The sequence below is a fragment of the Sus scrofa genome, chromosome 14, assembly GCF_000003025.6.
Source record: "Sus scrofa isolate TJ Tabasco breed Duroc chromosome 14, Sscrofa11.1, whole genome shotgun sequence".
Taxonomy (NCBI): Eukaryota; Metazoa; Chordata; class Mammalia; order Artiodactyla; family Suidae; genus Sus; species Sus scrofa.
In genome coordinates, this window is record NC_010456.5 from 107531694 (window position 1) to 107551819 (window position 20126).

At 37.8% G+C, this 20126-nt stretch overlaps 1 protein-coding gene and 1 long non-coding RNA gene across 9 annotated transcripts in view; one reads left to right on the forward strand and one right to left on the reverse strand.

Moving 5' to 3' along the window:
• The window catches only part of CCNJ (cyclin J), a 24105-nt gene extending 13031 nt beyond the window's left edge, over window positions 1–11074 (forward strand). For 3 of the 7 annotated variants that reach the window (XM_021072646.1, XM_021072647.1, XM_005671361.3), the window contains 3 exons: window positions 6814–7113; window positions 7201–7360; window positions 7979–10001. In XM_021072646.1, the coding sequence (XP_020928305.1) occupies window positions 6814–7113; window positions 7201–7360; window positions 7979–8390 (872 nt within the window). In that variant the 3' untranslated portion in view covers window positions 8391–10001. Of the gene's footprint in view, window positions 1–6813; window positions 7114–7200; window positions 7361–7978 lie in introns of all 7 variants that reach the window. The other 4 variants (XM_021072648.1, XM_021072650.1, XM_013983644.2 and 1 more) reach the window with 3 other exon arrangements.
• The window catches only part of LOC110256636, a 22339-nt gene continuing 13043 nt past the window's right edge, over window positions 10831–20126 (reverse strand). The window contains exon 3 of one of the 2 annotated variants that reach the window (XR_002338419.1): window positions 10831–11828. This is a non-coding gene — a long non-coding RNA (uncharacterized LOC110256636). Of the gene's footprint in view, window positions 11829–14553; window positions 14612–20126 lie in introns of those variants that run through there. The other variant, XR_002338418.1, reaches the window with a different exon arrangement.

The following is a 20126-nucleotide window of genomic DNA, read 5'->3' on the forward strand; positions in this document are numbered from 1 at the left end:
CATTCCTAAAGCCCAGTACCATTGTTGTCGCAGTTGGGGAGGTTTATGTGTCTGTATTGCTACAGGATGTTCTCCCTGCGCACAGAATCTGTTTCCATATCCTTGCAGCCAGCCCAGCATTATATTTTACACACACTAACAATAATATCGTAATAAATGTTCTATCAAATAAGTATAAGTGAATTCACTTTTTACTTTTATTTAATTCCAGTAGCAAGTTTTCAGAATGTGCCAGTTACGTATTATAATTATTCTCAATTGACAGTTATTTGATTTGGCAAACACTGATACAGCAGTAAGTGTGCCCAGGTAGTGTTCTAAGTGCTTTAGACACTATCAACTCATTTAATCCTATTGGATAAGTACATTTATAATTAACCTTTAACCTTTAATTAAGGTTTCATCCTCATAAGCAATCATGTGTACAATTCTGGATATGTTTCATCACTAGCTGTGAAGCCCTTTGTAGTTTAATAGTTTGTGTAGGATTGGAGAAACCCATGCTTGACATATCAGATGTGAAAACCCACATAGAATGGCTTCCTATAGAATGTTAGTTTATTATAGTTCAGTCTATAGTAGAGAGATACTGGAAATCAGACATGCAGGTTAGGGTATTTTACAAATTTGAGATCATTAATGAAAAATCATTTTTTGCCTGATGTGGCCATCACTGTCCTTTTACCAAGTCCCACCTGGTCTATGCCTGTGGACTGTGAAATTATGAATGATGTATATAATAAGTTCATAGACTGACTTACATTTTGACTAAAATTTACTTACTAGTAATTTACTAGATGACTTGGGGGTTTAAAAACTAGATACTCATAAACTACATGTCACTACCAGAGTTCACTGAGGTCTCTAGTTGAATAATCTCATAACTCTGGCTACCCATGCACTGGTGTCAGGTGTCTGCAATTTCCACAGTTTGGAGAAAGGATACTTTATCTGTGCACCATCTTAGGTTGGTTGAAATCGAGTTTTCAGTTGTTCTTATTTTAAAATTATCTATTACTGTTAGTTGAAGGTCATGATCAGTTTATTGAAGATTATTTGATTTAATCTACTTTTGGCTCATTTTCTAGGAACTAGGTTTCAGGATTTGTATTTGCCCAGTTCAAATGTGAATTGCTTTATCACCTATTACTGAAAGAGTCAGATACCTCCTCCCTTTGTTCTACTGATCCCACCCCTTTTTCCCTGAGAGAGAATTGCTTATACATTGTTCAGTACACTGGAGAGTGGGAAAGTGTGAGATAGGTATCCTCCAGCATCCCATTCCTCCCAACTAGGCGGTGGTCAAAAGAGCTGAAGCTTTCAGCCCTACACTAGGGTCAGGAATCAAAAAGGTTGGCCCGGGGTAGTCCACTGTGGTCTCTCCTCCATGCAGTCTCACTTTACTACAACAGAAGGGCTTAGGTGGCACCTAGTTTGGTGGCCTGTTTTCAGTATCTAATGTCTGTCTTAAATTTGTGGAGTTCACTGTAGTGTTTCTTACATTCTTACACTCTTATCTTCCTACATTGGGATTCCAATGTCAGCTCTCCAATTAGTTATCATAAACCTTCTTCTAATAATGCTTCTCTCCTCACAGAATGATTGAACTCTGGATATCCCCCTCCCAGCTGCTCCCTGCTTTAGGGTAGGCAGCCTGTTGTATAAAAGTGAAGAACAGCTTACAGCTGACAGGGCTGGGTGACAGCTGTATTTCAGTTATTAAATAGGTTGGAAGACTGTTAGTAGTTTGGCTAAAAATGGAGCACAGCTTACAAGTTCCAGGTACTGATGCATATTCAGCTGCCTGAGTGTGTACAGTGTTAGAGGTAGGAAGAAAAAGTCTACAAATTTGGGAGAGGTATGTAGTGTTTTAGAGTGGGAATTACAGGAAATCTATATAAATGTAGATGAATTCAACAGTGTGAATTTCAGCACTTCTTCGGTCTGAGATTACTTCTATAAAATAAGAGACACCTTTCAAAGTTGTAAAAATAAAAGACACCTTTCAAAGTTGTTGTTGATCAGGTGGGGTCAACATTTAAAACAACATATGGGAGTTCCCATCGTGGTGCAGCAGAAACGAATCTGACCAGGAACCATGAGGTTGCGGGTTCAATCCCTGGCCTCCTTTGCTCAGTGGGTTAAGGATCCAGCGTTGCCTGGTGTAGCTCGCAGCCATGGCTCAGATCTGGCGTGGCTGTGGCTGTGGCATAACACACTGTTAACCGTGTGGCAGAAATAGCTCTGATTAGACCCCTAGCCTGGGAACCTCCATATGCCTCAGGTGCGGCCCTGAAAAGACGAAAAAACACATGTGAAATTGAAATATAAAAGTTAGCATCGTAATGATTAATTCCTCCATAAGTGTTTTGTAATCTTTAGTCTGGCTCCCTAGCCCTAAATGTTTTTGCTCATTCCAGAAAAGACTCTGATTTATCCTGGGAAATTCTCAAATTTCAACACTTTATGACATGTATATCCTGGCTTCCTCTGGCTTCTGTGATCAGCATTGAATTTATAGAGAGCATAGAAACAGAACATGAGGTTTTTGATAATTTGCTCAAGGTATTGTGTAACCTAAGAAAAGACCTTTGAGTCAAGATGAAGCCAAAAGTGAGATAACAGGCTTTTAATAGTAAAAGTCTGTGACAAGTGCTTGTTTCTCCTTGCTCACCAAAGCTTTTTACTGTTTGATGGGTGAAAAATTATATTTCAAAGATGGTTTTACTTACATCTCACTTTTTTAGTGAGATTAGAACCTTTTTTTTCCTATGAATTCTCTCTTTTGGTTCCTTACCAATTTTTCTATTAAATTGATATTCTTATAAATTTGTGAGAGTTCTTAGTAAATATTAAGGATGACTTTTTTTCCTATTCAGTAATAAAAGACTAGGATGTGGGTTGGCAGAGCTCAAAGCGACATCTGATCCATGCCCTACAACCACATACCATTCACTGCTGCCTTTGAAAATGTGCTGGTTTCTGTGGCTGATCTGAGTATTTCCTATAAAGGAAAGACAACCTGATGTTTTGTTTCTGTCGCCCCTAATTCTTTATTTACTGGGAAGCAGATGTGGATTTCCTGTGCCCTTATTTTCCTGTTTGGGGCCTTTATCAATATAATCACATGGCTTCTGGTATTTCCTTTCAATTGAAGAAACTGATCTTTGTGATGTGTGTGTGGTATTACGGATAAGTAGATTTAAAATAGTCATGCACATAGCATTCAACACAATAAAAACTAGATATGAATGCAGGTACTCATTCACACTGTCACACATTTTGGAATTCTTTAATATGCTTGTGTCTGAATATTTGCGTCACTATATATAATGCAAAGTTTCAGAAAAACTTAAACCTGAATTAAAATCCCAAATTATGTTATTTATGCAGTATACAGGTTATTTTTAACTTTGCAAACCAAGATGCAAAGGCTTTCACACTTGTAATAGCCAGGCACTTTATAAATATAGAAACCCCATGGATGCTTAATAATATAGAAGTCTATCTATTCTGGTATTTGTTGACCGCATATTAACTGGTTCAGTACTTAGGTCTAGAAGCACACATTTGGGAATTTAAACATAAATCTTCCTTTTGGCTTCCACTTTTTGTTTGGCTCAACCTAACTGACCTTAAATGAATTGGCCCGCTTTGCTACCTTGGTTTCTTGAGCTGTGAAATTAGTCATATACAATTTTGTTTTCTGTGTTGAGAGTTTCAAGGAGATAATATGAAATATTCTTGATCCTTGTATTAAATAGTGAATTGTGGTATATTAATTTCTTCAAAGGAACCTCAAGTATGATATAAATAAACCCATTAATTTTTAAATATTCCTTTGAAGTATACTGTCAGTATTGCTGCTGCTACACAAATAGCAGAGTGCTTTGAAAGCTTTAATGAGTCATCCAGAGGGACCAAACTACAATTCCTAGGTCATTCTCCTGAAAAATTCCATTTGTTATACTGAGAACATTGAGTTCTCCTATATCTGTATGAAGTGGTGATGCTGGATGACTCATTAAAACAACTTTAATGCTTTCAGCTGTGCTAATAAATACCATTGCAAACCTTGTGAAATTCATTTTATGTGATTCCAATTGGGAAGGACCTTCTAGACAAATCTGGATTATGTGAGTTTTTTGGGTCGACGCATACATGCAACAATATTTAGTTAAGAGTGGTTTAAATCCACAGAAGTTCAAATTTCTGGAGCAGGAGTGAAATTCTAAACTCCTCTGGGCCTAGGCTCTTCTTAAAGTCATGAGCTTAGGGTCTCTTAGCCTAGGAGACAAAACCTTCTTCCCTAGTTCCCTAAGCAAAGACCAGGGTGGTTAGCAGTGCTTTTTCCCCAGCTCCTAAGGCAGGCTGATTGGAACAAGCCTCCCTGGCTTCAATACACCAAACATCTGGGCTGTGATTCTGGCCACTACTGTGTGTTGTTGTAACTTCGGTGTGTGGGGTAAACCCATTCCTCCTGGAAGAGAAACTTCACAGGGAAACTTGTTTGGTTTCCTCTGACTTAGGAGTCTTTAAAGCTCTTCTACAAAAAAAGGTTTTTAAATGGATAAAATAAAGTGTTAACTATTTCAATATATGTAGTTTCTTTGGAAATCTTATCAAAGTAGCATAACAAATTTTTACATAGTAATATATAACATATTCTAACAACTGTAATTTTGAACAAGTATAAATGTAAAAGCTATTATATAAAATCTACAATAATTACAACATAACATGACTACTTTATACCATAATATAAAGTAGAACAAAATGCTTGGAGGTAGAAAGCTTCAATTTCCTTCTTCTGTGGACTAATATGGAACAAAGACCCAAAGACACTTGAAGACAACTCTGGTTCTATTGCTACACTTGGAAAATCATAATGATACTTGATTTTTAATTTTCTCCAGCCAGAAATTTTAGAAATACCTAAAATGAATGATTTATATATAGGAAAATGCTTGCTTGGAAATTAAAATATGGAGATGTACATATTCTATAGAAAAAGCATTTGGGGGCTAGAGAGGGAGGGCATTTTATTCCTCAGCTATACATATGGATGAGTATTTCCTGAAAAGAAATTAATGCCTTCAAACAATGAATTTGAGCCAGCAGGTCTTACTCCTGTTCTGCTTTAAGGGAATATAAAAGTAGTTATAAAATATCCTCCCCCTTTTTTTCTTTTTTAATGATTTTTATTTTTTCCATTATAGCTGGTTTACAGTGTTCTGTCAGTTTTCTCCTATACAGCAGGGTGATCCAGTCACACATACACTATACATTCCTTGTTCTCACGTTATCATTCTCCATCCTAAGTGACTAGATATAATTCCTAGTACTATACAGCAGGCTCTCATTGCTTATCCATTCCAAAGGCAAAAGTTTGCATCTGTTAACCCCAAATTCCCAGTCTATCCCACTCCCCGCCCCCCCGCCACCCTTGGCAACCACAAGTCTGTTCTCCATGTCCATGATTTTCTTTTCTGTGGAAAGGTTCATTTGTGCCATATTTTAGATTCCAGATATAAGTGATGTCATATGGTATTTTTCTCTTTCTGACTGACTTCACTTAGTATGAGAGTCTCTAGTTCCATCCATGTTGCTGCAAATGGCATTATTTTGTTCTTTTTTATGGCTTAGTAGTGTTCCATTGTGTAGATATACCACATCTTCTTAATCCATTCATCTGTCAGTGGACATTTAGGTTGTTTCCATGTCTTGGCTATTGTGAACAGTGCTGCAGTGAACATGTGGGTGCATGTGTCTTTTTCAAGGAAAGCTTTGTCCAAATATATGCCCAAGAGTGGGATTGCTGGATCATATGGTAGTTCTATATTTAGTTTCCTAAGGTACATACTGTTTTCCACAGTGGTTGTACCAATTTACACTCCCACCAACAGAGCAGGAGGGTTCCCTTTTCTCCACACCCTTTCCAGCATTTGTTATTTGTGGACTTATTAATGATGGCCATTCTGACTGGTGTGAGGTGGTACTTCATAGTTTTGATTTGCATTTCTCTAATAATCAGTGATGTTGAGCATTTTTTCATGTGCTTGTTGGCCATCTGTATATCTTCTTTGGAGAAATGTCTATTCAAGTCTTTTGCCCATTTTTCAGTTGGGTTGTTGGCTTTTTTGCTGTTGAATTGTATAAGTTGTTGGTATATTTTAGAGTCCTCCCCCTTTTTTTCATAACAGACTTGGATGGGTTTTTGCTTTGAATTTAGAAGAGGAGTAATAGAGATTTTTGTATAATAAGAACGCTCATGTTAGATATTCACTCTTTTTTTTTTTCGTCTAATCTGTATCTCTCTGGAATTGTGATTATGCTGAAAATACGCTGAAACACTTGAAGCTTAGCTATTTTTTGATTTCAGATAACTCTGACATTAAACTCTTTAAACTTTCTTCTGTTCTAAAATAACTTTATTCTACCAATTAGCACTTGCCCCCCCAAAAGAAATTTCCTGAAAAGATACAGCTGGTGAAATATGAGGGAATTAGTTTTCACTGGCACACAGGACCATTTTCATTACAAAATAGGACATAGATCAAAATGTTTACATGTTCCATTTTTTTTAGAGGATGGTGAAGGGTGGGGGAACAGAGGCACTGGGAAAGGAAACATGAAAATATGAAAACCACAGAGTTCTGGTACAATTGTATCTGCCCAAAGTAGAGGAAAGAATGTTTTGGGGTCTAAATCTTTGCATTAAAACAACAGATCCCAGTTAAGTGACTAGACTTATAATGATCACCTGCTTAACATTTTTCTCTTTCTTGCTCTTATTTCCCCTTTGCTTATAAGGTAAATTTGAAGAAAAAGAAGATAGTGTGCCTAAGCTGGAGCAGCTCAACAGCCTGGGCTGTATGACTAATATGAATCTAGTATTAACAAAACAAAATTTGCTGCATATGGAACTATTATTACTAGAAACCTTTCAGTGGAACCTCTGCCTTCCAACAGCTGCCCATTTCATTGAGTATTATCTCTCCGAAGCAGTACATGAAACAGATCTCCATGATGGCTGGCCAATGATTTGCTTGGAAAAAACTAAACTCTACATGGCCAAGTATGCAGATTACTTCCTGGAAGTATCTTTGCAAGGTGAGTCGTTGTGGATGCCAGTAAGTGCCTTGTAGGCTTGTGACTCATGTATTCTGTTGCTTAGGTTCATTTTTGATGTCTCCACAGATTATGCCTTTCTAAATTATGCACCTTCTTTAGTAGCTGCAGCTTGTGTGGCTTCTTCAAGGATTATACTTCGTCTTTCTCCAACATGGCCTACAAGACTGCATCGTCTTACTGCTTACTCCTGGGATTTCTTAGTGCAGTGCATTGAACGGCTATTGATGTAAGCAACTTTGTTTTTGGGTTTGTAATTTCTTATTAACATTCTTCATGTATAAGGGGCCCTGGGAACAATTTCTCCAAGTCCCAGCACTTTTAGGATACTTGCTCTGACAGCTTCCTGCTACCATGAGCAGGCCCCTGTATGAGCAGTATTCAGTGAAAGGGGACTTCCTTTTGGCTGTTACCCAGGTAGAGGTTGTCATTGCTAGTATGAATCTGGTACATAATAAAGAAAGGAGCTGTTCTTGTGTGGGCCTATAATAAGTCTGAGATCATCCAGGCAAATCTAGGCCCCATTCCCCATTTCCCCATCTTTGAATTGTGGGGCCAACCAGGATGTCACCAAAGTCACAGTCATATTTAAGTGCTTATTGTGAACAGTAGCTCCCAACCTGAAAATAGTCCTCAGAGTCACCAGCAGTCAGTTCCCAAGGTTTGTATCAAGGGAAGGCGTTCTTAGAAGGGGAAGAGAGAGATTTTTCTGTTGTTGAGATTATAGTTGCAGTGAGTGCTACCCAGGCAATCCAAGGAATCAGCTGTTAAGGATTTGGGGGTGATGCACGACTTTCTTGTTTCTCAAGTAACATTATTGACAGTTTCCTTTCTCTCCATGGTGTAGCGCTCATGATAATGATGTGAAAGAAGCAAACAAACAGAGAGGACAGGCAGGACCTCAGCCAGCACAACTAAGTGTATTCCAGACAGCCTCCCAGCCCTCTCGGGCAGTTCACTTTCAGCAACCTCAGTATCTCCATCAGACTCATCAGACCTCACTGCAGTATCGCCATCCTGTATCAGAACAACCAAGCTGTCAGCAGATTGTATCTACCACACACACCTCATCTTACACACTACAGACATGTCCTGCTGGCTTTCAAACTAGTGTTCAGGGCCTTGGGCACGTGCAGACTGGTGTTGGGATGTCACTGGCAATACCAGTAGAAGTTAAGCCCTGTCTGAATGTTTCTTATAACCGGAGTTATCAGATAAATGAACATTACCCTTGCATTACTCCATGCTTTGAAAGGTGATTTTGTCTATGGCCATACCACCCTGAATACGCCTGATCTCGTCTGAAAGGTAATTTTATGAGAAGGTAAGACCTGACCGAGACTGTTTGTGACTTCAAATTCCGGGGCAAACTTTTTGTAAACTTCTCTTCAAAAGGAAAGGGATCCAAATTGCATCAGAACTCTTCAGATACCAGCACCAGGAAGACTGTCCCTTCCAACACACCATGAATATCTAGGAGGACTAAGCTAACACTGCAAACACTTCAACAGTGTGTATGTCAAATCCTGTTAAATCCCTATCTGACACAAATTTTAAAGCCTCAACTGACGGTCCAAATATTTCAGAAATATTCAATGCAACAGAAAATTTGGACAGACTCCAATTTGCTGTTTCAAGATTTGATCTGTGGTAGACTCTGGGCCTAATGCTGGCTTATATGTCAGAGACTAGTGTTTATCTGTGGACTTGCCAAACAGTCTTTTTATGAAGGAAAGTTACAGTATTAATTTTTGAAGAGATCCTCTTTTTTTATTCTGCAGTTTTGAGTTATATTTTTGATCTACAAATGAATTTTTGATTAAGTTTAAAGTCATGAATTGTGCTATACCAGTCTGTGCAGTTAAAAAAAAATTTTTTTTTAGATATTCTCTATAATGTACTATAACAGTTAGTATAGGTATCTGGATTTATGTATTAAAATTAAGGGTGGAGTAGATCTCTTAAAATCATGGTCATAAATATTTGTTGTTTTTTCCCTAAGCAGTCAACCTCAAATCTTTAGAATTAAAACACATTTAACTCAGGGAATTTGTACTACTTGGAAACACAACTGTAATGCAACATGCTTTGGGAATGTTATAGTCTGAACTACCTTAACAACAGGTTAAAATACTCCTGCTAGAATGTGTTTTCAAAGGAGAACATAATTGTAGCCTAAAATGAATGAAGTGGTGGTTCCTATCATTCATAATACATACATAGATTTTGCATTTCTCAGTGCAATCAGTGGCTTATACTCAGACTTGATATTACTCTAAAGTTTTTTTCAAGGGAAGACATAACCATAAAATGTCAGTACTAGAATAAAGTCCTGTAAGTTTATTTTGAAGTGGAACGTGGCCAGGGTAGTTCTCAGGTTGTGCTAGAGCAGCACTTTGTTACATGGAAGATAGGTTTTAGAGGCAACCTTTGAATCCAACTAGTCGTTGTAAGCAGGCAAAGGTGACTTCATTAGATTGGCCCCAGAACTACCCTGGGATACTTCACTGTACTGGTAATGAGTGAAAAAAGCAATAAGTTGTTACAGCAAGGGCAATTTTGGGGTAAAGAGTTTGGAGGGAATAAACTGAAAAAGTAAAAAACAAAAAAAAATCATTGTAATAACTGAAACTGTATACATTGTGCTCTTATCTGTGGGAGAAGAGAGGTTTTGGTGGAGGGAAGCTTTCTGATTTAAAAAATTAGTAAGGTGTGTCTTTTTGTTTGTGTTTTTTTAAAGATAGCACTTGAATAGAAGGGAAACTGCCTGGCAGGTATGTGACTGCCACAATATGCATTGAAGACAAACTTCTTATAAAGATGTTGTGGGTATGCAGCAGGAGTGTCAGTTATCAAGCCAATGGCTTTTATTAGGAAGGGAAGGGATTCAGTGTAGTGATGGATGGATCCAGATGGCTCCAGTAGACGGATGTGGGTGGGTGGCTTCTGCCAGCATGAATTCTTAGAGGATCTCCTTTCCTTAAAAGAAAGGTTACTTTTATAATTAGAGTACATAGGGCATGATGTGGATTTATTAGCCTGGTAGATAAAATGCAAAACCACTCAGGTAAGAACACTCACAGTAGTTTTCAAGCATGAAAAATGTTTTCTGCAAGTATCATCACTTTCTCTATAGAAGGCTGCTAATTAGATTTTGGTAGTTCTTACCTCAAGAGAACTTGAATTATTTGGGGGAAAGTGGGTTCAAAAGAGAATATATCTTTCACATTCACATTCAGAACTTAGCAACCTGGAGTCAAATTTTCAGTATTTTAACTACCTCAATAATACTATGAATGTAAGATATTGGGATAGAGATCCCAACTTGAAACAACAACTGGTGCCTATGGTAATTTAATGTCTTGTCAAATGCTTTTACTGACTGGTTTAAATGTCATTCTTGTTATAGAAGAATATGCCTTTTAAAAAGCTTATAATAACACTTTCCCAGTTTATATTTAAAAAAGCTAAAGAACACTGGATTAATTTTTTTTGGGGGGGTAGAATAAAATAAATAATTGGTTCCTATTGCTGCATACCCAGAGTGGGATGGGATGGGGTGGTTGGAGAACCAGAACTATTTTTAAAACATTAGGTTTCAATATAAACACAACTCACAACTGCTAGCTTTGGGGGAAGGGTGGGGGGAGTTGTGTGGGTTTTGTTTTGTTTAATTTATTGATTAGTCTTTAAGGTAGGTTTTTGTTTTTGTTTTTTGAGATTACCGGACCATCATTAAATGTGTACTGTGAAGAAATTAATGGTATGTGTAACGGGCTTTACCAAAGTCCATTAAACACTACTCAAGTACAGACTGCAAACCAAAATGTATCTGTGTTAAGACATTAATTGCAAATAGCGAGTATGGTGCTAAAGTCTACACCAATGGAGTTAGATGAGTGCTATGCACTTAATTTTAAAATAAAACTAGTTTTCAGTAAAATGGTATTGGTGTTTTGTTTTAAATATAAGTTTGATGTACATTTGCAGCTTCATTAAGCCATGTCATCATGTGAGTTAGACTTTGAATCATTTACACCAACTAAGTAAAAGCCATCTGGGTGGAGAATATAACCATAGTGGTGGGAAACATTTGTCCATTCATTACGTCTTCCACACTGAGCACCAAAGCTCACAAAAGTATATTCGACATTGCCTTCTTGGCCTCTTGAGCTTAAAGTCAATTGTTAGTATGTTAGCAATTGCAGCTTATAATTTATTAAACAATAATGCAAGCTGCAGAAAATGTGAAGTCTAATCTCAAAAGTAGGGACACAAAATAGTCAAGGGTGTCAGAGGGAACAGGGTCAGCAATGAGTGACAATGGTCTGTTCACTTAAGTATAAATATCATTTGCTACTTAAAATTTAGCAGATAAAATTTGAAGAGTAAAAATTTTAAAGGTTTGTATACAAGGGTTAGGAATACCCCTTAAAATTAGTATTTTTAAATTAGTTTTATATATTGCCACATGCCAGAGTTTAGCAACAGCCCTCAGGAGAATTGGTTAATATATATGTCATTCTTTAAGGTTGAATTTAAGAAAGAGGCATTCCAAACTTTACATTGAGGTGATTCTGAGCTCCATGTGATATGTTTATATTTATCAATAACTAGCGTTTTTAATAAGCACATAGTGATAGACTTACCTCCCTGGCCTCAAGTAGCATACATTTAGCTTGACAGGACTGGCACATCTGAAACAGAATGGTTACATTCCAGAACTGAGTTTAAAATTATATGAAGGGATCACTCAACTTTGATTTTATTTTCTGATTTTTTTATTTTTTTCTTTTTGCCTGTGCCATGGCATGTGGATGTTCCCAGGCCAGAGATCAAACCTTTGTGACAGCAGACCTGAGCCTCAGCAGTGACAACGCCACATCCTTAACCTGCTGAGCCATAAGAGGAACTCAACCTTCATTTGAAAATCTTTTATATTAAAACAAAAAAATTGACAAGTAGTCAGTTGAAAGCATCAAGACTAGGCTCCTACTTCCTATGAGAAGGATACCTGCTACCCTACCCCTAACCCCACTGCCCCTTTTTTTTCCAATTAAAATTCTTCATAGCTTTTTTTTTTTTTAGAGCAGTTTTGGGTTCACAGCAAAACTGAGAGGAAGGTACAGAGATTTCTCCCTGCCCCTACACATGTACAACCTTCCCCATTATTAACATACCCCACCAGAGTGATACATTTGTTACAAGTGATGAACTTACACTGAGACATAGTCACCATAGTCTACATATGGTTCACTCTCGGTGGTGTGCATTCTCTACCACCATTATAAATGTATAAAGATGTAATGGCATACTACTGTAAATGTATAACGGCATCTATCCATTATGTATTTTCAGAGTTAAAAGTCCTCTGTGCTCTACCTATTCATCCTTCTCCACTCCCACCCCTACCTGCCGGCAACCACTGATCTTTTATAGGCCATTTATTAATCAGGTTGGTTGTGGAATATTCTGGAGAATGAATAGTCCTTTATTAGATGTATTTTGCAAATATTTTTCCCCAGTCTGTGACTTGTCTTCTCAGTCTCTTGACATTGTCTTTTGCAGAGCAGAAATTTTTAATTTTAATGAAGTCTAGCTTATCAATCTAACATTACTTAGAGACAAGAATGACAGATATTGGAAGTCTAGCTAAATTAATAGAGAATTGAGGGTACTGTACAATCAAGGCATTACAAATGTAAATAACTGGGAACAAAAATATGAACCTTCCCAATTTCAAAAGAAATGCAGAAAACAAAGCAAGCAGTCTATATAGTAAAATATTTTTAAAAGGTATAAGTACGTATGACAAAATAATATGAGACAACTAAGACCAAATACATCAAATTAATAAATGAACTAGAGAAAAAGAATATCTGTGGACCAAATAACCTTGCAACAATATTAGGTAAAAACTACAGAATGTACAAGAAAAAATAAAAGCACAGGTAGTATGAAACTAATTCACCTTAGTCCATGAGAGACCAGTAATTTAAAAAATAAGATACAGAAAATCTTAATAACATATTACAGTAGATTTAATTGACATCTAAGAAGAAACTCAGAGGGGAAAGGGTATAGACCTGGCATAACTAAGATGGATGGATAACAAAGGACACTAGCAAGGATCAAAAGAAGAGAAGGTTTTAGGAGTTCTCTCATGGCTCAGTGGTTAACGAACCTGACTAGCATCCATGAGGATGCAGGTTCGATCCCTGGCCTTGCTCAGCGGGTTAGGATCCAGCATTGCTGTGAGCTGTGTAGGTCGCAGACATGCCTTGGATCGGTGTTGCTGTGGCATAGGCCAGCAGCTACAGCTCCAATTGGACCCCTAGCCTGGGAACTTCTATATGCTTTGTGTGAGGCCCTAAAAAGACAAAAAAAAAAAAAAAAAAAAAAAAAAAAAAAAGACACGAACAGCAAAATCTCACAGTCTTCCACAGAGGCCTTAGACAATTGAGACTGCTTTCTTTTTTTTGACTCATCTAGGTGCCTAAGATCATAATACCTTGACTGGCCTCTTTGCTGTGTGCCAGTTAATCTGCAGCTCACCCCCCCCAAAAACAAAATCCATGGTCTGCAAAGTGCAAAAAAAAAATTCCCATTTTTGCCTTCACTAGATGAAATTAATCCTTTACTGGGTTTTCCTTGTGCACAAGTAAATAGTGTACTAATAATTAACTACATCTAAGTTTTCATTGATAATATTAAGCTCTAATGTGAACTTGCACAAAGAAATTATCAATCCACAAAGAAAATCAATTGCAAAAAGAATTATTGTAGAAAACATATTCTCTTGAAAGTGCAATGCACAAAAAATACATAATAAGACCCCTTCCAAAACAATCTCAAAGAATTCTTGGATTAAATAAGAAATCCAAGCCGAAGCATCAGAGTATCTAGAAAATCACTGTCATGAAAATACATACCAGGAACTCCAGAAAAAAGCTAAAACAGTACACAGAGGAAAATTAACATCCAATTGAAAAACTATGAGAAATAACAAACCAAACAAAAACAGAAGAAATAAGATAAAAGCATAAATTAATGAATTATAAAAGAAAAAGAAACTGATAACATACATGCATGCAATACAGCCAGACAAAAGAAAGAGTTTAAAAATTAGGAGGTAAAATCAGCACTATTTGCAAATACGATTGTACACCTAAAAACGCCAAGATGATCAACTGAAAAACTATTACAGAGAACAAGCGAATTGAGTCTGGATACATAATTAAAATAGTTTTCGAAGTTCCTGTCGTGGCGCAGAGGAAATGAATCTGAGTAGGAATCCTGAAGTTCCAGGTTCGATCCCTGGCCTTGATCAGTGGGTTAAGGATCCAGCGTTGTTCTGAGCTGTGATGTAGGTTGAAGATGCAGCTTGGATCTGGCATGGCTGTGCCTGTGAGGTAGGCCAGCAGCTGTAGCTCCGATTAGACCTCTAGCCTGGGAACCTCCATATGCCGCAGGCATGGCCCTAAAGAGACAAAAAGACAAAACAAAAAAAGAATTACCAGGAGAATTCTTAAAAAGGATAATGAAAGAGCTCTCTGACATATTAAAATACATAATAAACTGCAATAAATAAAACATGATACTGGCAGACGACTTGACAGATAATTCAATGAAACAGAATAGAAATCCTCAAAATAAGCCAAAATATATATGGAATTTAATATGTGATAAAGGTGGCACCTCAAGTCAGTAGAGGAAAACATGGATTATTCAATAAACTGAGTTGCATCAATGCGTAGCCTCCTGGAAGAAAAAATTGATCCCCATCTCAAAAATAAAAATAAGTAATCATGGCAATAACATTTAATTATACAAATTTATTATTTATTTTAGGGCTGCACCCATGGCATATGGAGGTTCCCAGGCTAGGGGTCAAATCGGGGCTACAACTGCTGCCCTACACCACAGCCACAGTAACCACAGATCCGAGGCACGTCTTCAACCTACACCACAGCTCAGCTCGCGGCAACGGCAGATCCTTAACCCACTGAGCAAGGGGTCAGATTCGTTTCCGCTGAGCCACAATGGGAACTTTAACTATATAAATTTAAATGTTTTTCTGCATGGCAAAAATCAACATAATCAAAGTTGAAAGACAAATAATCTCATGGGTTTAAGTATCTGCAACTAACCTCTAGGCAAAGGCTAATTTTCTTAACATACAAAGAGGTAAAGATATGAATAGGTAGATTCCAGAAAGAGTAATACAAATATCTCTAAAGAAAAGATGTTTTAACCTAATTTGTAAATTTGATGACAGTGTTGGGGGGTAGGCATTATCCTATATCATTTACAGAAGTGTCTGATTAAATCAAATTCCATGAAAGGCAATTTGGCAATTTGTATCAAAACTACAAATACAAAAATATTTTAATCCAGTAAAATTCCACTTCTAAGAATTTATCCTACCAGTAGTTACATGTGAAATGCTCTAGGCACAAATTACTTATTTTACTATTGTCGATAAGAGCAAAAGACTAAAACAACCTAAATATTCATCAAAGACAATTTTGCTATTACAATGGCACTTAAAAGAATAAAGTACTTCTCTATATAAACTGATGTGGACAATCTCTAAGATATATCAAAGAGTGTAGAGTATGCTACCATTATAATGTATGCTAGCATTACAATGCTTACAAGATCACATGACGTGTCTGTTTATTAATTTTTTTTTCTGATTGGTTAACATAGAAAATTTAGAGAACGCAAAATATAAAAAGCAAAATGGCAAAAAAATAATCTCCTTTTGGTATCCTTCCTGTATACACATAATTCTGGCTGCATAATGGATATGTAATTTTGTATTCTACTTTTTGTATTTCACAATATATCAGCAATGATTTTTATAAGATTAAAATACAGTATATCCAAACGGATTTTAGGAGGATTGTTGGTACTAAATGATGTGAACACAATATATTTCAATCATTTCCCAATGTTCTGAATCAAAAAATGTTCTAAGAATTCCTTTGTAGTGCAATGGGTTAAGGGGTCTGGCATTGTCACTGCAGCAGCTCGGGTGACTGCTGTGGCACGGGTTCAATACCTGACCCGGGAACTTCCATGTGTCGCAGGTGTGGCCAAAAATAAAAATGTTCTAATGAACGTGTATTTTACCATTCCCAACAATGGTTATAATTATCGAGTTTTTTCATCTTTGTAAATATAACAGATGAAAATATCTCATTTTTGTTTTTATTAGCAGTTCCTTTTTGGCCACACCTGTGGCACACGGAAATTCCTGGATCCGTAAAGATCAAATCCACACCACAGCAATAACCTGAGCCACAGCAGTGACAGTGGCAGATCTTAACCTACTAGGCACCAGGAAAATCCTGTATTGGCATTTCTTAAGTTCTGAGTGTAGCTGACCATCTTTGAATAAGTTTAGTGGCCACTTCGATGAAATGCCCATTGATCCCTTTGCCAGTATCTCTTTGCTTGTAGTCTTGTTTAAAAAAGCATTTCCTATAGCCAGGAATAAGTTTGTTAGCTATATTACCTGTCCCAAATATGTTTACCGGTTAAAATTTTCTTTTAACCTTGGTTATAGTGCTAGGGGCACATCTTCCTATCCAAGAGTAAGATATACCTATGTATTAAAATCTTCATTGATGGTTCTCAGTACAATTTTGAAGTTTTCTACATACAAATCCTACACATTTCTTGTTATATTTACTTCTGTGTATCTTACCTTTAAAAAAAATTATCAGTTATGAATGGGAATCAAGAACCTACATTTTTAAAAGACAATGTCGAGGATTCTAGTGTTGATAGTCTTGAGACTGTAGTTTGAGAAACTATGCCTCATATAATGCAGAAACAAGGCACTTTTGCTGTACATCCATTTTCTTTCCTAGAGGTTCCCAAGACAGCAGGTGACATCTTTTGTCACAGAAGGCTACCTCAGGGTAGAAGGGCATGGCTAGGTGGCATGTGCTGCAGATTGCAGCTGTGTCCTTGTACCGTCTGCTGATTATTCCTGTACCTACCTCCTCTCCTAGATATTAGGTTACGGGACTAGTATCATGACCAGGAAGGGTGATAACCACGGCTAATGAGCACCCATGTTTCTAAGACTTTGGAAAAGTTTCCCTTGTATCTGGATGAGTACCCTGACAACAGACACTAAGTCAAAGACCTTGAATAAGGTTCAGCCTATCACGAAATTCTTTGGAGACAAGTAACCAAAGCTCCATTTACTCAAATTGTTACCACTGTTAATTAAAAAAAAACAAAAAAACAAAAAAACAAAAAAAAACAAAAACAACCCTCAGGTGCTGTGAAGACAAGCATTTAGGGGAGGAATACCTAAAGCAAAGTATTTAAAATAATCATACCTATTTATTTTGAATTTTTATTCACCAGCAGGGTAGGAAAAGTCTATGCTGACACTGTATTCACCAAAGCATTGTTATCACCAGAAAAGGAATTAACCTCAGAATCTGATGCAGAACTTTGGAAGCTTAAGGAAAACAGAACATCACAAAAGAAGTCTGAAATGGCAATAGTCTAAAGATTTTGGGGGAGTTCCCATTGTGGTGCAGTGAAAACAAATCCAACTAGTACCCATGAGGTTGCGGGTTCAATCCCTGGCCTCGATCAGTGGGTTAAGGATCCGGTGTTGCCATGAGCTGTGGTGTAGGTCTCAGATGGCTTGGATCCCACATTGCTGTGGCTCTGGCGTAGGCCAGCGGCCACAGCTCCGACTGGACCCCTAGCCTGGGTACCCCTATAAAGCCAAAATGAAGAAAGAAAGAAAGGGAGAGAAAGAAAGAGAGAAAGAAAGATTTTTCAAATGTTGCTTTTTGTCAATACTAACAATTTTGATAGACAGTACTGAAGATGCCTTGGATTTAAAATCTGGTTTCTCTCACTGTAACTTAACAATCCATGAGACACCTTCTCAAGCAGGTAGATGTGACTAAGCTCAGTGCCTAGTTTAATTCAGGAGCCTATTCTAGGATGCAGAGAATATCTGGACGGGGTGTAGATTAAAAGTATATTCCAGAGTTCCTGTTGTGGCTCAGTGGGTTAAGAACCTGACTATTATTCAAGAAGATGAGGGTTCAATCCCTGGCCTCGTTCAGTGGGTTAAGGATCCAGTGTTGCTGCAAGCTGCAGAGTAGGTTGTAGATGTGGCTGGGATCCCGTGTTGCTGTGGCATAGGCTGGCTGCTGCAGCTCCGATTTGACCCCAGCCTGGGAACTTCCATATGTTGAAGGTTCAGCCCTAAAAAAAAAAAAAAAAAGTGTAGAGAGTTCCCATTGTGGTTCAGTGGAAATGAATCTGACTAGAATCCATGAGGATGCAGGCTGATCCCTGGTCTCACCCAGCAGGTAGGGGATCCAGCATTGCCATGAGCCACGTCTCAGATTCTGCATTGCTGTGGCTGTGGCTGGCAGCTATAGCTCTAAAAAGCAAAAAAAAAAAGGGGGGGGATATTACACAGAATGTATTACCTACCCCAACACCCATGCTCTCATTCAACAACAAAACAACAGTTTTTTCTTTCTTTTTCTTTTTAGGGCTACACCCATGGCATATGGAAGTTACAAGGCTAGGGGTAGAATCAGAGCTGCAGCTGCTGGCCATAGCCATAGCCACAGCCACAGCCACAGCCACAGCTGTGGGATCTGAGCCGTGTCTTCAATCCACACCACAGCTCGTGGCAACACCGGATCCTTGACCCACTGAGCGAGTCCAGGGCTTGAACCCACATCTTTATGGATACTAGTAAGGTTCATTACTGCTGAGCCACAAGGGCAACTCTGCAAACCCCAATTTTCAACTGGGCACAAATGGTCACTTAGTCTAACTTGCTAGCCTCCATTTCAGTTAGGTATAGCTCAGCAACTAAGTTTCAGCCAACTAAATATAAGTGGCAGCACTCTTTGAGACTTCCAGAAAGTCTCCTTTAAAAGAGAAGGGGGAGATGCCCAAGGCCACCTAATCAGTAAGCGGTGGAGCTGGAACTCAGATTCCTATGTGACTCCACTGCACCCTAAGGGTATAGCAAAATCTCGTGAACCATCTAGAGCAGAGATGGGCAAGCTTAGGCCTGCAAGCTAGGAAGAGTTTTTACTTTTTTAAATGGTTGAAAAGAAAATCTAAAGAAGAATATTATATGGCACTATTAGGGCCCATAAGAAAAGTTTCATTGGAACACAGCCACATATCTTCATTTACATACTGTCTATGGCTGCTTCCACAGTGAGCAAGCCGAATGGTTGTGACAAAATTTCTATTATCTGGCCCTTTACAAAAACAAGTTTACTGATCCCTGACCTAGAGAAAGGGAAGTGGTACAGTGCAAGCAGGGTGTGTGGCTGAGAAGGGACAGTGCAACTCTGGTGGCCATTCTAGAAGTCCAAGTGGGCTAGCAGATGAAGTATCAAGCAAGCCTAGCAAGTCTCAGTTGCTCACAAATATTTGTTCACAAAAAAGATGTAAGTATGGCCAAGAAGTACATAAGAATATCCTTCAGCATCCTCAGTATCAAAGAAATGCAAATTAAAACCACAGTGAGATGCTACTACACATCCACTAAAATGGCCATAATTAAAATGACCAAGTACTGGTGAGAATGTGAAGCAAAAGGATCTCTCAGACATTGCTGGTGGAAACGTAAAAGGATACAACCACTCTGGGAAACAGTCTTATAAATTCAAGCATCCATTTACCATGTGACCCAGCCATTCCACCCCTAGGTATTTACCCAAGAGAAATGAAAAACATATGTCCAAACAAAGGATAACCAAAAACTGGAAACAACCCAAATGTCCATCGATAGGTGAAGGCAGGCAAATTGTGCTGTATCCATACAACAGAATAATACCCAGCAATAAAAACAAACTACAGATACATAAACAATATGGATGAATCTTAAAGATGTGATGCTGAATGAAAGAAGCCAGACCCCAAAGAGAACATACTGATAATTCTGTTTGTTTAAAACTCTAAGAAAGACAAAT